This window comes from Astyanax mexicanus, chromosome 4, assembly GCF_023375975.1.
Source record: "Astyanax mexicanus isolate ESR-SI-001 chromosome 4, AstMex3_surface, whole genome shotgun sequence".
In the NCBI taxonomy this organism is placed as follows: Eukaryota; Metazoa; Chordata; class Actinopteri; order Characiformes; family Acestrorhamphidae; genus Astyanax; species Astyanax mexicanus.
In genome coordinates this window covers 26,107,766-26,124,249 of record NC_064411.1, presented here as the reverse complement: position 1 = coordinate 26,124,249, position 16,484 = coordinate 26,107,766, and the positions used below count along the sequence as shown (strand labels likewise).

Sequence of the window (16,484 nt, the reverse complement as noted above, 5' to 3'; positions counted from 1 at the left end):
CACATTTTGGGCGACAGAGCGAGCAAGGGACGGACACACAGGTCTCTTCTCGTGCTGAGTAGACCTATCACTGCGCTCTGTGGGCAGGATTTACCGTCAGGTCCTAATTTAAACATCAGACCTGTGCCTGCCCTTCTCTTTGCTGAGATAGTGGCCAGTACAGTACGCAGGCTATGTGCATACCTGTCTCCAATTACAGGTTAATCTTAAAGGTAAAAAGGATAATTTTAAGCTTTTCTAAAAGCTCCCCTTTCAAGTTTTAATCTAGAACAGAGTACAAGCCAAAAATAACACACATTGTTTTCTTTATCCCCAAATTCACCTCTCACCGTCTCTCTCTCTGCCGTCTTCACCGTTTGGCTGCTGTCCTCTTTACTCAACTTAAAACTTCCCTCTATCATTCCTGCTTCTTACTGACGCTAATAGGATTCCTGATAACTCCCAGTCACTTACTGACTTCAGTGCCCCTTTTTAAAGTATTAAATTGGCTTGAATAAAATTTTACCTGAATAGTTCATAACTACAGCTTATATAGTGCATGTCTGTCCACACCTGCTGTCCTGCCTCTCTATATTTCTTTTTAAAACATTTCCTACTTAAATACTCATTTGACAGCTCCTTTCCAAGCAGTGGTGAGAAAGATCCAAAGATCCTGACCCAAAGCACTGCAGTTCATGCTGATTGCATTCGTATATACATTCTTTCATTTATTCTACATCCATTCACTCATTAAAATCTATTAATTTGCAAACCCTGGAACTTTCAGGGTACAACAATTAAATCTGTTGACCCACAGCAGAAAACTGATGGTTATGATAACAGCACTCCTCTGCCTCATGTTTTAATAGTTTACTTTAGGTACTCCAAGTTTTGGGAGGTAAATCCTACCGAAAATAAAACTGAAATTTCTACTGTTCATTTCTCCTTAAGGTTTACATGTCACTGTGTGGTTAAGTTTGGCAATACATGAAGAATATGCAGAATATTACGCTGGAAGAACGTTGTGTCTTGAGGATGTTAAGACTTCAGTGTGTTCGTGTGTGTGTGTGTGTGTGTGTGTGTGTAATCAGTGTCTCTGGGGCTCTCTGTGTAATAGCAGGCCACACATGCTATTAAGCAGGACCCCTGAGACCCCTCAGAGCTACATCATTAGACAGAGGCCCATCTCAGGTGACTGCTCCTAAGTAGTTTGTAATCAATTTACATGCTCAGTATCCTGTAACACAGTGTGCCTGAAGCGTCATTAATCTAATTGATTTAACCTGGAATTAATTTCAGCGTTCAGCTCATTTTTCGCTAGCACAGATCATTTTTGACATTTTTTATTTTATATTCATTTTTACATTTATGTATTTTTTTTTGGTACGTGCCTTATGTTTATTGGTGATTTTGGTCAAAAGAAACACTCAACAGATATTAATTAAGACTAATTGGGAAATTGTGAGACCCTTCCCTTCTGGTGATTGGTCTTCATAGATGGGTAGTTTGTTCTAAGGCAATCTCATGGCTGTGATTGGTTCTCTTCACTGCCTGGTTTGTTCTGACGCTTCTCATGGCTGTGATTGGTGCTCTTTACTGCCAGGTTTGTTCTAAGATATGACCTTGACAGCAATTTGTTTAAATCAGCATCAGGTTCAGGATCTTTTCTTAACTGTATACTTGTCCACAGATTGAAGGTAAACCCTGTGCTTACTGTGGATGATTTATTGTAGCATATTAGTACTAGTACTTCTCAATGCATACAGTTGTGGTCAAAAGTTTACATACACTTGTAAAAAAACATAATGTTATGGCTGTCTTGAGTTTTCAATAAGTTCTACAACTCTTATTTTTCTGTGATAGAGTGATCGGAACACATACATGTTTGTCACAAAAAACAGTCATAAAATTTGGTTCTTTCATAAATTTATTATGGGTCTGCTGAAAATGTCACCAAATCTGCTGGGTCAAAAATATACATACAGCAACATTAGTATTTGGTTACATGTCCCTTGGCCATTTTCACGGCAACTAGGCGCTTTTGGTAGCCATCCACAAGCCCCTGGCAAGCTTCAGGTCGAATGTTTGACCACTCTTCTTGACAGAATTGGTGCAGTTCAGCTAAATGTGATGGTTTTCTTGCATGAACCCGTTTCTTTAGCACTGTCCACATGTTCTCAATGGGGTTTAAGTCAGGACTTTGGGAAGGCCATTCTAAAACCTTAATTCTAGCCTGGTTTAGCCATTCCTTTACCACTTTTGATGTGTGTTTTGGGTCATTGTCTTGTTGGAACACCCAACTGCGCCCAAGACCCAACCTTCGGGCTGATGGTTTTAAGTTTTCCTGCAGAATTTGGAGGTAATCCTCCTTCTTCATTATCCCATTTACTTTCTGCAAAGAACCAGTTCCACTGGCAGCAAAACATCCCCAGAGCATAATACTACCACCACCATGCTTGACAGTAGGCATGGTGTTCCTGGGATTAAAGGCCTCACCTTTTCTCCTCCAAACATATTGCTGGGTGTTGTGGCCAAACAGCTCAATTTTTGTTTCGTCTGACCAGAGAACTTTCCTCCAGAAGGTTTTATCTTTGTCCATGTGATCAGCAGCAAACTTCAGCCGAGTCTTAAGGTGCCTTTTCTGGAGCAAGGGCTTCTTTCTTGCACGGCAGCCTCTCAGTCCATGGCGATGTAAAACACGCTTGACTGTCGAGACTGACACCTGTGTTCCATCAGCTTCCAAATCCTTGCAGACCTGCTTCTTGGTGATTCTTGGTTGACTCTTGACCATCCTGACCAATCTCCTCTCGGCAGCATGTGATAGCTTGCATTTTCTTCCTGATCGTGGCAGTGACACAACTGTTCCATGCACTTTATACTTGCGTATAATTGTCTGCACAGTTGCTCTTGGGACCTGTAGCTGCTTTGAAATGGCTCCAAGTGACTTCCCTGACTTGTTCAAGTCAATAATTCGCTTTTTCAGATCCACACTGAGTTCCTTTGACTTTCCCATTGTAGCTTTTGTAGCTGAGTCTAATCACTGGGTCAAATGAGCCCTATTTAAATGGGCTCATGAGAAGTCAACAGCTGTAGTCAATCAGAATCACTTACAAGAAGTGAAGAGGCCATGACATGAAGCTAATTTGATTGACACAACTCGCTACATCACCAAAATTGACAAATTTTGTTGCTGTATGTATATTTTTGACCCAGCAGATTTGGTGACATTTTCAGCAGACCCATAATAAATTTATGAAAGAACCAAATTTTATGACTGTTTTTTGTGACAAACATGTATGTGTTCCGATCACTCTATCACAGAAAAATAAGAGTTGTAGAACTTATTGAAAACTCAAGGCAGCCATAACATTATGTTTTTTTACAAGTGTATGTAAACTTTTGACCACAACTGTATATGTTTTTTAAGCATTTTATAATGTCAGAATTCAGAGATTACAAAGTATGTTGTAACGTAATTGCAGAATGATATTCTCATCCAAGATATGATATTTAAGTCTCATCCAACTCAGTTATGAAGGCAACATCTCTAGGAGAATGTGAACAGAATGGAACATGCTGTAGGCATTTTGACATTTGAGTTGAAGGGTTGCTTTGTAAATGAGGTGATGCTTCTTCTTATCGCTACGTTTCAGCGTTCTCCAGGCCAAAACTAAAAAACTAAAGCCAACATGGCCTGTACACTGTAAAACATTTTAAGTTGGTTAAACTCAGCAACATAAGTTCCCCTGCTGCCTTAAAAAGCTGAGTTAACTCAACTTGATGAAAACATTTGTATGAACTCAAGATGTTAAGTTAAACAAGTTGTTCAAATACTCATTACTTATTGTTTCAACTTGATGCACTGAGTTAAAACAACTCAAGTGTTTAATTTGTCCTTTTTTAAAAATGTTCTGTTTAGTCAAATAAACTAACAATTCAGCTTTATTTTAACACACACTTTCAAGTTAGTAAAACTTCAGTAATATTCACACAACTTATCATTTTAAGTTAACCATAAGTATTAGAAACATTTTTAACATTATTATTGAACTGCCAATACTGACAGTATATTGCTGGGGCAGAATAAGAGTAAACTCAGTAAAGAGTGAACTCTGCAGCTCAAAGCCAGCATACTGTGATCACTACAAACACAACAAAGTTAATGTGCTCTTACAGCTCTACAACACTGAGGCCTGGCAATCAACACATTATATTACTGCATGCCCAGGATCAGGTAGCTTTGTACAACAGACAGCACAAAGATGGTAAGTAAGGGAGAGACCACACCCAATATGCAAATATTGGCCTGGCAATCAACGTATATATAATAATTAGTGCACGCCCAGAATAAGGTAGCTTTGGGCAACAGACAACACAAAGATGGTAAGTAAGGGAGCGGCTACACCCAATATGCAGATATATGGTACCAGGAACCAATAGGAAAGCTGCATGAACCAACACTGTAGAAAGAGCTAAAAGTTGGTTGAAATCACATTTTTTCATTGGCTCAACAAACCTTTTTAAGTTTTCCGATTGAAAACAATGGAGTTGTACTGGCCGGTGAGTTCACTCAACTTAATAACATTAGTTCTTCTGACTAAAACACAGAATTACTTTTTGGAGTGTTGGTGACTCACGCAGCTGAAAGTAATCCCCTTTAGTTTTTTGCTCCTTGTTATTATTAACTGCTATGCGTCGGTTAAAAAGTGTTTAGCCCAATGTGCCCACGGTTTTAAAGTTGTAAAAAGTACTCCAGTCTTTTCTAACTTGCTGCCTATCACTCTACCTCTCTGCATTTTCAAATCTTAACACTTTCATTTTTTTTAACCAATAACTTAAAAACGTAAGTTGAATAAACTTGGGTAAATTTGAATAACTCACAGGAAGTTAAGACAATATGTTATTTTAAGTTATTTTTATGTAAAACGAAGGAACTTGAATTCAATATACTAAACTTGTCATGGCAATTGGAATTGAAAAGAACAAATAAGTTCACATAACTTAATGTGGCTGTAATGTTTTACAGTGTACGACATCAGCTGTTCCTCCAAACATAGTCTGTTTACACATTTGATTGTTTGTTTTCTTGTTTTGTGTGTGTGTGTAGGTTAGTGAGAAGAACGTTGGTGTATTTTGGACTGAGATGATGACACATTGTGAAATGGAGAGAACTGTGGTACTCAAATCCAGTCCACTATTCAAATAAGATTTTATTTATAGGCGGCGCTGCTGAATTTATGTAACGATTTGCTCACAGAATGTATTCTTTGATTGTAAATACATCCTATTTTAACAATCGTATATTTTCAATACGCTATAGACTGATAGTTATACAGACACATAAAAAAACATAGATGCAGCAGATGTCATATGTCACACCTCCAGAATGTCTAGTGTAGGGGAGTTTTCTTTTTTGTAGTGGCCCGCAAGTTTATTTGAAAAATAAAATGAACGTTGGCCTGCTATTAAGCAGGTTTTTATAATCTGAGATTTAAGGTTGGTTTGTTGTTTAGAAGAGGACTGTTGTTGGATTCAGCTGGAGATGTAAAAGGTTAAATTAGTGGTGTCAGTAAAAAAAAATCAGATCAATTTGAATATGAATAAAAAAATCTGTAAGATTGACAAACTAGAATTATATATTAGTGGTGTCAATCTTTAAAGAAATATTGGCAATTATAATTAAAATCATGATAAAAATAAATCAATTCTGGTATTTACTTGTATTTTTAAGAGTGAGACAGAAATAAAGACTTTTTCTAAATATCTCAGTGTAGTTTTGATGCTTAAAAAATTTTAATCTTTTACGTTTACTATTTCTAGTGCTCATTCGACTCACAACAGCTGTGTGTGCAAGTGTGTACATGAATGTGTGTGTGTGTATGTGAGAGAGAGAGGAAGGGGTAGTGAGGGTATGAGATTTAATCCATATTCCAACTGGTAACCAGTGACTGTAGAAAAACATTAACAGCTCATCTTCTCTTGAATTAAGCCTCCACAAGTATAGTGCCTCTGCTGGCCAGATCGGGTGCTTATTGTGTGTGTGAGTGTGCGTATGTGTTTGTGAAAGTGAGAGCGGCAGCAGGTGTGCTCCATAATGAGCCAAATCACCTCATCCCAGGAAACGCCACAGGAAATGTGGGTTACCATAGAAACATGACTGTGTTGATTATGAGGTCATAGCGGCTCGGCTTTACCTGCCAAGTGCGTCTGCGTTTCAGGTGCTTCAGTATAAACACAAGAGTGTGTATTCTGATTCTCAAGCTCTGTGAGAAAACGACTTTCACAAATATAAATAAATAAATCAGTGAGGCACAGAACCAGACTGGAGCAGAGAGACGTACTGGTCAGTGAGAGTGTGTAGGTATAAGAGTGTAGCATATGTTTCTTATTCACTTTTATAAAAAAACATTTTCTTTAAAAGTCAAACGAGCACTAAATGTTAATCTACACAGATTTCTCTTTGGGTGAATAAAGCACTTCCATTTATTTACAGTAAGTTTAAATATTCAGATTTCCACTAAGGCTTGGTGCAGCAGCATTAGCATTAGTGGCTAAACGCTGGCTACGGTTAGCAGCTAATGCCACCTGACAGTGCAACGGTAAACATGCAGGCTAGATCAGAGACATACAGGCAGATCAGAGCTCGTGCTTAGCGCGATTAGCAGCTAATGCTAATGCTGCTCCAGCAGTGTGGAGTGCCTTTACTGCTCCTTAATACTTGACTGAAATAATGCATACATAATGTGCACTGGACAATAAGGAGCACTGACGACTTTTGGTAAAATAATGGATATTAAGGGCACCTTATAGTGCGAAAAATATGTTAATTTACTGTTGTATACAAAATAGATGAAAGGCACAGAATGTTTGAAACTGTTATACTAACTAAAACTAACTAAAACATGCTAGTATTTTGTAGCTGTAGTATTTGCTTGGAATTATAAAACAAATATATATATTTTGATATTATTTTAGGGACATATGTCCCATCCCTAACGTGAGTCAGTAAAATGAACTAATGTGTTTTTTATGTCTCTGGATTAAATCTACCTCATAGCCTATGTGCGTGCAATGAGAAAGCACCATAACTGCTTTAAGTGATGCAGATACATTATTGCAGGGCATTGTGAATTAATTAAAAATGGGAGAATGAAGGTCAGTGTGTTGGTCAGCTCTTAACTGGTCTGTAATTATTTTGTATGAAAAACACCCACGCGCTGAAAACTGTGTGGAAAGAAACCGAGATTGTGGAAAACAGGAAGCTAAAAGTTACCTGTTCTGCCTTTACCGCTCTGTTTTACATCATTTCCTGTTAACAGTTTCAGGTTTCAGTTTATAGTCAGTGTTGCTCAAACTATTGTATTGTTAATAATCTTATTATTATTACATTTATTGTAGCGTAAGTTGGTACAGTACATCAATAGGGTCTTCCTGTATGTGTTCTTTACAATAGACAAACACGAGTAGCTTTAAAATCATACACATTCATATCTGTACGTGAGAATATTCCAATAAACAATTACCTACATAAGCATTGGATGTCACGGGGCAACTTAACTGTAGAGCATGTACTTTGCTACAGGGATTAGACAAGCTGTTTATGTGCATTTGTATATCTCTGTCAGAAATGGGAAGCTTGATAGGCATGTTATGCATAGCTGTTCTTTAGATTTTTTTATTTTTATATATTTTTATTTTAATATTTTTTTCTTTTACAGGAAAAAAAAAACAAAAAATATTAGAATCAGCCCTAAATTATACCAGGCAGAGAAAGGAGGAATGACATGGGTGGGGGTTGGGTGGGATGTGGGAATGCCTGGAAGTGGGCAGAGTTTAGGTATGAGGTAAGACGTGCTTACACAGAGAAAGGTGGGAGGGTCAATGTCATCTGTTCTGCACATTACACTCTGTGTATGTGTGTGTGTGTGTGTGTTCTGTTTGCCTTTTTTGTGAGGCTCAAATTTCATGCACTGCTCTCTGTGAGTATAAGAATATCTATCATTAAAACCTCTCAAGAAATGTTTGGTTATTAAAAATGTGAAGGTTTAGGCACTGTGACATTTAGCTAAGGAGAGAGGTCTATAAAAGGCAGCGGCGTAATATTGAGTAAGCATGTGTTTGTATTCATGGACTGTGCAGCGTAATGTCATGATGAATTCCTCAAAACATCAGCAGTAATTTATGTAATGCCCTGAGGACTGTTACAGCTACTGCTGACTCCTCTGAGATACAGAATCACACAACACCGCACTAATTCAGAGTACACAGAGAGGAAACATGCATGTGTATACACACACTGGGGGTATACAATATGGAAAGATTCTTAAATTAATTTAATCTACATAATTGTTTTCATTTTTTCCAGGATAAAGGATAATATGGTTCGTTGTGACCTCACTCTACCGCTCTCTGCCTGATTGTACCTTGCTATACCTCGCTATACCTCGATCGACCTTACTCTACTTCACTCTTCTGCACTCTACCTGGCTTTACTTCACTCTACCTCGCTTTACCTCCAGTCTTATGTCACGTAAGCACAGTCTACATAAAGAGCTCCCTCTGTTGCTTCATGCAGTTTGCGTTCATTATTCACACCTCTACAGCCGCTAAAGTTTATCATGAAAATGATCAACATAAATCAACAACGGTAAAAATGTTATTTATCTTACAGGCCTAACACACACACGAATGCACACAAATATTCTGCTACTACAAGCCTTTTAGTTTCACAGTGACACGTTTGACTGCTGCTGGGAAAGATCAGACAATAGAAGAAACTCATAGAAAGGCCAGAGAAGAATAATGATACTGTAGTGCAGTGATATTAGTTTGTATTTGTTAGTGTAGACAATCTGCACAATTTAAATATCAGCAAAGCAAACCTTTCTAAGACACCGTGCTTTAGTTGAGTGAAATCTATGTCCGTATCAGTCTAAATTTGTTGTCTGGCTTCAAAAAATTCTGTAGCTCAAGGCAGCACTTTTTAAAGCTGTATGTGTGCTTGTTAAGCGGAAAGTCGTGCTGCAGTTTTCCAAGCACCCACAAACACATTCCCTTACCAAACAAGAACGAGAGCTTAAATTAGTTTGGCTTTGAAGCTGTATAATATTTTGTAAAAAAAAAAAATCAAAGAAAACAAAGCCCTGTGGCGTTCAAACCTGTTCCAAATTAGATTTCAAACCACAGTTGATGTGTTTGTTACATTAAATACATTTTGTACAGTAAGATTTGGTTTCACACATCAGTTTTGTGAGTGAGTGCACAAAAAAAACCTAAACTATGTCCTGTTATCATCAACTATGTGAGGGAGGGGTGGGAGGGGTTGTTCTCCCAATACTTGACACTGATTTGTTTGTAGAAGGTTGTTAGTTCACTGTGTTGCTTTTCCAGGTGTTTTCACACATCACAGAATGACTAACAAATTCCTCTTGGATTCCTATAATTTTTTGTTTAATAAATAAGGCTGAATGCCCCACTGACTGGGAAAAAATGGGACAGCTCCACATCTCTCAAACGTGACGGCACCACACGTCTAGTGCCTCTGTGTAGCAGCATCATGCACCATGTCACATATGTTTCAATAACAAAACAGCTCTGCTCATTTTTAAACTTAATTTTTTGCTGTACTTGAGCTGTCAGGCAACTAGTTATTCACACTGTTATTGATAATGTGGTCTTTTTGGGCTGTTAGTTGCATTAACAGACACTTTGTACTAGTGCTGCACAATATATCATTTAAGCATCGTCATCATGATGTGCGCATGCGCAGTAGTCACATAGCAGGACATGCAATGTCACTTAAGGCAATTACATCAAACCTGTCATGTTGCAATGTTTTGATTCTTCACACAATAAGAAGATACACAGCGCTGTCTCTGTGTCTGTGTGAGTGACAGGCTGCTGCTGCCTGGGAAGCGTGAGGAGTAAATATGAGGTAACCGCTTGACCTCCTTCCCCATGGCTGAGCACGTGTCCAGCCATGTGGATGGATGCCATGCTGTTACTTTGGTTACCATGCGGTTACCTCGCTTCACGTGCTTGTAAACGTTAGCGCGTGTCGAAAGCTGTGCACCTCAGTCCAGCACAGTTTTGCAGCGCAGATATTTCCCGTTACAGCTGAATTCATGCTTTTAATCCCAGAAAAACGCTCTTATTTACCTTTTAAAAAGCCATTTAAATGCCTGATTAAAGGGCCGATTACTGTTGTTTTGCTGTTTTCCTTGGGTTTTGAGTGCTCAGCGCTGACTCAGCTCTTGATTGGTCCAGATGCGAGACAACGCGCAGTTAGGGGCGAGACTGGTGACATCATGGGCTCTTTATTATTTAATATTGCAATGTATATCGCCGGAAAAAAAGAACATTTGCGATGTAAATTTTGTCTAATATAGTGCAGCCCTACTCTGTATCAAGTTTAAAGTTTGATTATAGCGTAACAAGGACAGTGTGATGTAATTAGTTGTTTGCCAGCCAGCTGGAGAGCTGCTACTGTTCGTACTCAGTCTCAGTCAACGCTTTAGTCACATTTATTTCCTGTCTGGACTGTGTCTAAATAATGACCACCTGTGCATGCTTTCTCTCTTGCATTAGCTTGGGGGTTAAACAGGACTGTTGTAGAGTTGGATTGTCTTGGTGAAAAACTGGTAGTGTGATTTGATGGTAATGGAAATTGTATGACAAAAACTGCACTGTTCTGATACTATTAGGACATCGCACTTACTGGACAAACGGGGAATCCAGTGAATCCTGCTCTGGCGCTGGTCTTTTAGGCTATGCTAAAATAGAAAAATAAATGAAGGCAGTGAGGGAAGGGGGCAGGACTGCCAAAGTCGACTGCTCTATCTACTGTGCAGTTTCTGATTGCACATTCAACAGTATGGCCATCATTAAATTCTGTAGAACATAAGGAAAAACAGTGCCTATATTATATGGTTATATTAGTCTGAATTTTAACAGAAATATGCTTTATTAGCAATTTGTGATTTGACAACAGAACCATCAGTTAATGAAGCAGACCACCTTTATTGGTACATATAGGTGCTGAAGGCAGGAGAGGCAGAAATAGACAGTGATAGGGGGTATCTACTCTAAGAACACCTACTAGGGCACATTCCAACCATTCTCCTCTCCCTGCTCCATCTCTCTCCACCTCACTGGGTCTGCACAGGAAGCAGCTGGAATGAGATTATATTAGCTAATGACTTACACACACACACACTCAAAATAAAGCCGTTTTGGACAGAATCCAACTGTGCAGGCCTCCAGTGATGAATTTTCCAGCGGGTTTGCCGTCCTGCAAGACCAGAAACTCTGAACATCAAAGCTTTTACAGTTCAATATTTTACATAATTCTTGGACAATTCATAATCAGTATACTCATTAGAAATCTTGTGATTTCAAGCTTTGTCACTCTAACACACCTGAATCAACGCATGAGCTAATTAGCAAGCTGTCTGCAGGATTCATTTTTAGTTTATCTTGGTCCCAGGTGCCTCGAGTTCCATGAGTTGACTGCAAATGTTAATCTCCTAATTGAACACAGTGATATCTGATTGGGTGTGACAGCTCCCATCACGTTTCTGTCAGCATTACACCCTGTTTAAATAACTGACCAACCAAGGCCTGTCCTTCAAAGCAGCTACTGCAGCATTCAGTTAACTAGCTATTTAATTTGCTTGGTTTCACAGTTTCTCGGGACATAACAAGCATTAAACAGTGTTTGAGTGATAGTTATATGTAGTTAATATAATAACAGTTTAATATACTTTTACTAATAGTCTGCAAGACCCTCAGCTGCTCAATATGATTGATTCCCATGGCACTCATAGCTTTGGTGTGCACCATGTGAAAATCAGTGAAATACACCCGTGTCAAAAGAGTGTAAGTTCACTGAGATAAATTTTAGTTCTAGAGCCAACACGGTAATTTAAAGTGAGTTTTCACGTTTTTTCTGTAGTGTGTTTAAAACATTTGCAAAAAAGTTGTTGTCATGCTTCATGTACAGAACCAGTCAAAAGTTTAGATCAATCTCAGTTGATCAGATTTAGATCAGTGGATTGTGTAGGACAATCTAATAATAATATTAATCTACAAGGTGAAATTAAATTAAATAAAGACATATAGGCGTCTCCAAACTTTTGACTGGTACTGTAAATATTTGAGGTTTTGTTTGTGTTCCAAATGTGTTGACGCTAGTCTGTTTAACGTTATTCGAACACAATACACTGTGATGTATGTGCACAAAAACAGAAAAAAATGGGCATGTGTAGTAAACTCTAAAAAATAACATTGGTAAATAAATTAAATAAAAAAAATGGTAAAAGATAAAGTTTTTGATAATATTAGTTTATTTCATTTTTATTTTATTCTAATTTTAGGGTCCTATCTTCTCAATCTTTTTTGAGGTACTTAATGTCAAACTACTGGACAGGGCTTCCTGTTAGCATGGCTTCTGTAACTTGTGACTTTTGATTCACCCTGTATCTTGTGATTGCAGTCAAAATGTTCCAATAATGTAAATAATCTTAAAAACACTATTCAAATACTTTAAAAAATGTTTACTTCAATTCATCCAATTAAACTGGACTAATGAAACTATGTGTAATTAGATATACAGGTGGGTCAGTCTTTTTAAGCACTGGTGATGTGCTTGGCATGCCTAATTATATTATAATATTATATTATGTCAATACTATTAGGAACTTCACAATATGCTAAAATATCATATGCTCTGTCATGCTTTAGCCTTTCTGGGCTGTCTTTGTGTTTATTCCATCTTTGTGTTTATTTCCATTTATTCCAACTCTGTCCCTTTGTTACCTGTCCCAGGTGTTTTATTGTTTCCTGTTTCCCTGTGTATTTATTAGGGCTGCCACGATTAGTCGACTAGTCACGATTATGTCGACTATTAAAATAGTCGACGACTAATTTAATAGTCGATTAGTCGTTTTTTTTTTTTTCTTTGTTTTTCTCTCCAAACTGCTGCGACTGCCTTTCTGTCCTGGACGCACATGCGCAGTAGTGGAAACCGGGGTAGGTAGTGGACGACATCTCAGGACATTATACAGACAGGCTCTGGTTTCATGGCTACCCCGCTACAGAACTCAAAAGTGTGGGATCACCAAGAAAATAAAAGTGAAACGCGTGCAATGCAATATCTGCAATGAAGAACTTGCCTTCCTCGGCAGCACAACCGCGATGCACGAGCACCTGAAAAGGAGGCATGTTGTGGCTGATTAAATGACGAAGAAGCTAAATTGCTATTAAGCTGCTAAAATTAGCGTAAACAGAGCGTTAACTTAGTACTTAACTTACTCATCTTGATAGCTTTAAAACAGAGGTCACTAATAGGCGGACCGCGATCCGGATCCGGACCCAGACGTTGTCACAAATGCCGTCCCAAACCGATAAACTACAGAGAAGGATTTCATTCTGACAGTGGCTTCTGTTTTCAGTGCTTTTCGGTGCAGTAAACTCACAGATCAGTCATGTGTGGTGTAAAATCACCAAACGCTCTCCTCTGCCAATCAGATCTGTGCAGACCGCTGCCCTGTGTACGGTAATGTACACAATATCTGGACAGAGAGGCATTTTTTATTAATATACTTTTTTTTCATAATAGTTCAAACAACCTCACGGTTGAGATGTTTCATAAATGCCAGTGCCTTATCCTTATTTTACACAGTTGTTTACACTTTATGCTAAACAGTAAAATAATTGTCTGTTACAACAAGCTGCATATTTCATTAAAGGTTTAATGAACTATGATTTTAATTGTTTTTATTTTTAGTTAGCATATAGCTGAAATCTAATGTTGGTTGTATAATAGCAGCTGCATTCTATTGTGATAAACTGTGTTTTATATTCAATTAACGTATGATCCGATTAGTCGACTAATCATAAAAAATAATCGGTGATTAGTCGACTATAAAAATAATCGTTTGTGGCAGCCCTAGTATTTATAGCCCCTTTGTTTCTGTGTTCCGGTGTCTGGCCTTGTGCGTGTTACACATCTGTATAGTTGCTCCTCGTCTTTGTTTTCAGTCCTAGTTTATTCCTTGTTCTGATCACCAAGTGCTGCCTGTTTGTTTATCTTGTTTTTGTGTTAAATGTTCATGCATCATGCGTCTTACACACTGCTTTTGCATAACTTTGTCACTCCTGGTGCAAAAATTCATGCGGTTTAACTTGGTTTGATGGCTTGTGATCATCCATCTTCCTCTTAAATAAAAATCTAATTGGTAAAATCAAAGAAACCCATCATTTTTAAGTGGTATTTTTTTTCCCAGAGCTGTAGATATAAAACTCAAAATAGCAGCCTCTGCCCCAGAATTTAGAATCAGCAGAATATTATGTAACACAAGTCTAAAAGTCGTAAAGCTGTGTATCATATGTATCAGAAAGTGTACTGGTTATGGCTCATGGACTACCTGGACTAAAATTTGAACACTGTGTGAGCAAACTAAAAAAGACTAATCCCAAATAATAATCACAGCACACTCTCCTCCTCTTTTTCCTGCAGTGAGGAGTTTCTCCAATGTGTCAGAAGCAGCGTCAGATTCCGACGATGAAGATAAACTCCACATCGTGGAGGAGGACAGTATTTCAGACGCTCCTGAAGAAAAGCCCACAGTATTCCAGCTCAGTGCATCGCAGCAGCTACACAACGGACACAGAGAGGACGGTCAGTAAATCACAACTCATTATATATTTTTATTGTACAGTTAATCCAACAATCTCTTAATCAAATGTCTGGAATTTGTGCAGATGGCAACCTGGGGCCAGACCCTTTGATACAGGAAATTAGAGTCAAAGGTAAGATGAGTTCACACACAAACACACACACACACACACACACAAACACAGACACACACACACAGTTGGATTCTGAGGAAATAATAATAAGGCAGTGTAAATATAGGGATTATTATAATGTTGTGTTAGGTGGGAAATCTCTTGCAGCTAAAGTTCACATGAGCAGTGTTTACAATTGTGTGTTTCTTGGCTGGTTTCAAGGAACAGATGTGTATCATTTAAAACATTAAGTAGGAGCAGGTGTGTGTGTGTGTGTTTGTGTGTGTGTTTGTGTGTGTGTGTTTGTGTGTGTGTGTTTTAAGTATATCTCTGTTCTAATCCCCCCCCACCACACACTCATATGGCACCTTGTCTAAGAAGGCTTATTCTTGTCTTTGCCTTAGTCTTTTATTTCCACGTGTCTCATTTGTAACTCTGCCCTCTCGTTACCTGTCACAGGTGTTTCCTGTATTTATAGCAACTTTGTTTCCGTGTTCCGGTGTCTGGTCTTGTGCGTGTTACACGTCTGTGCGCGTGCTCCCAGTTTTTGTTTCTCTGTTTAGTTTGGGTAGGCCTGTCTGTTTGTTTTTTTCAAGTTTTGTGTTATTTTTACTTTATTGTTTTTTTCTTATTTCATTTAAATTACTGCATTTACGTCCGCCTACTCGTCCTTGCTGCAACCTTGACAACCAGGCTCTATAAACTTAATCACGGGAATTATTTACATTAAAAACAAGAACATGTTAAAGTTAACTGTGTGCATTAATGCGTTTGTTATATATTATAGTATAAGTCAATAACCTGATTATTGTGACATGTCTAACAATGATATTGAGAGAATCCTAGTCTTAATCTGCTTTATTGTCTGTATTTACTCAACAGAGGAGTGCATAACTGACGAAGAGGATGAGGAAGGTCACGCTCATGGATCACCACAGCAGGGGACTGAAGAGGCTGTTTACTCAGAGGTTCCAGAGGAGGAGCAGAGCACGCCTGAGAGAGGAGGCCATGATGAGAACGGTACTGATCATGTTGTTTGGGACACTGTACTACAGGATGTCAAATACGTGTTTTGACGATATGTTGAAGCCTGGATATATTAAACAACTTAAATCATTTGAGAAAACTGGTTGCCTTTAAATTGTTTGCTGAAAACTTAAAATTTATTTTATTATGGATCATTTTTAAGTTCATGTAATGCATGTTTTATGTTATGTCAGTTTCTTTGTGCAGTCAACCTAGCTAGTTATATTTTATTTAACTTCCTAAAATATAGATTTAAAATACTGATAGGAAATTTGATGATGAAAATGAAAATGATGCCTCCAGGTTTTTTTTTGCTATGAAGTATTCGCTTCTTACACTGCAACTTCACAACTTGAATAGCAATGGTTATTATCGATTATTTGTAAAAAAAAAAAAAATCTTTGTAACTGCAATGGACTGCACAAATTGCTGGGGACAGAAACACAGTGGAGAGGGGGAGGGGCGGGGTTCTGCTCACTCACTCAGTTCACACAAATACATCTGATTAAGCTATAAAACCTTTTTTGCATGCAAGTTTTATCTGTAACTATTCAATTTGCGATTCAATATGGAAACTTTTGTTAAGGCAGAGACTGGTCAGCAGGGTGTGCAGACCTGAGCAGGAGCAGGACCTGTGCTCTGTGCCTTGGACCTGTGGTGATTGTGGCAGAAATAGTTGTTGATTATTC

General features: G+C 38.2%; 2 protein-coding genes across 8 annotated transcripts in view; both read left to right on the top strand.

The window, feature by feature from the left end:
• The window catches only part of LOC103041110 (zinc finger protein 239), a 217,613-nt gene that overhangs the window by 151,227 nt on the left and 49,902 nt on the right, over positions 1-16,484 (top strand). The window lies entirely within an intron of this gene.
• The window catches only part of zeb1a (zinc finger E-box binding homeobox 1a), a 37,989-nt gene that overhangs the window by 7,675 nt on the left and 13,830 nt on the right, over positions 1-16,484 (top strand). For both annotated transcript variants that reach the window (XM_007239381.4, XM_007239382.4), the window contains exons 2-4: positions 14,498-14,659; positions 14,743-14,790; positions 15,652-15,789. In XM_007239381.4, coding sequence (XP_007239443.3) covers positions 14,498-14,659; positions 14,743-14,790; positions 15,652-15,789 — 348 coding nt within the window. The remainder of the gene's footprint in view (positions 1-14,497; positions 14,660-14,742; positions 14,791-15,651; positions 15,790-16,484) is intronic.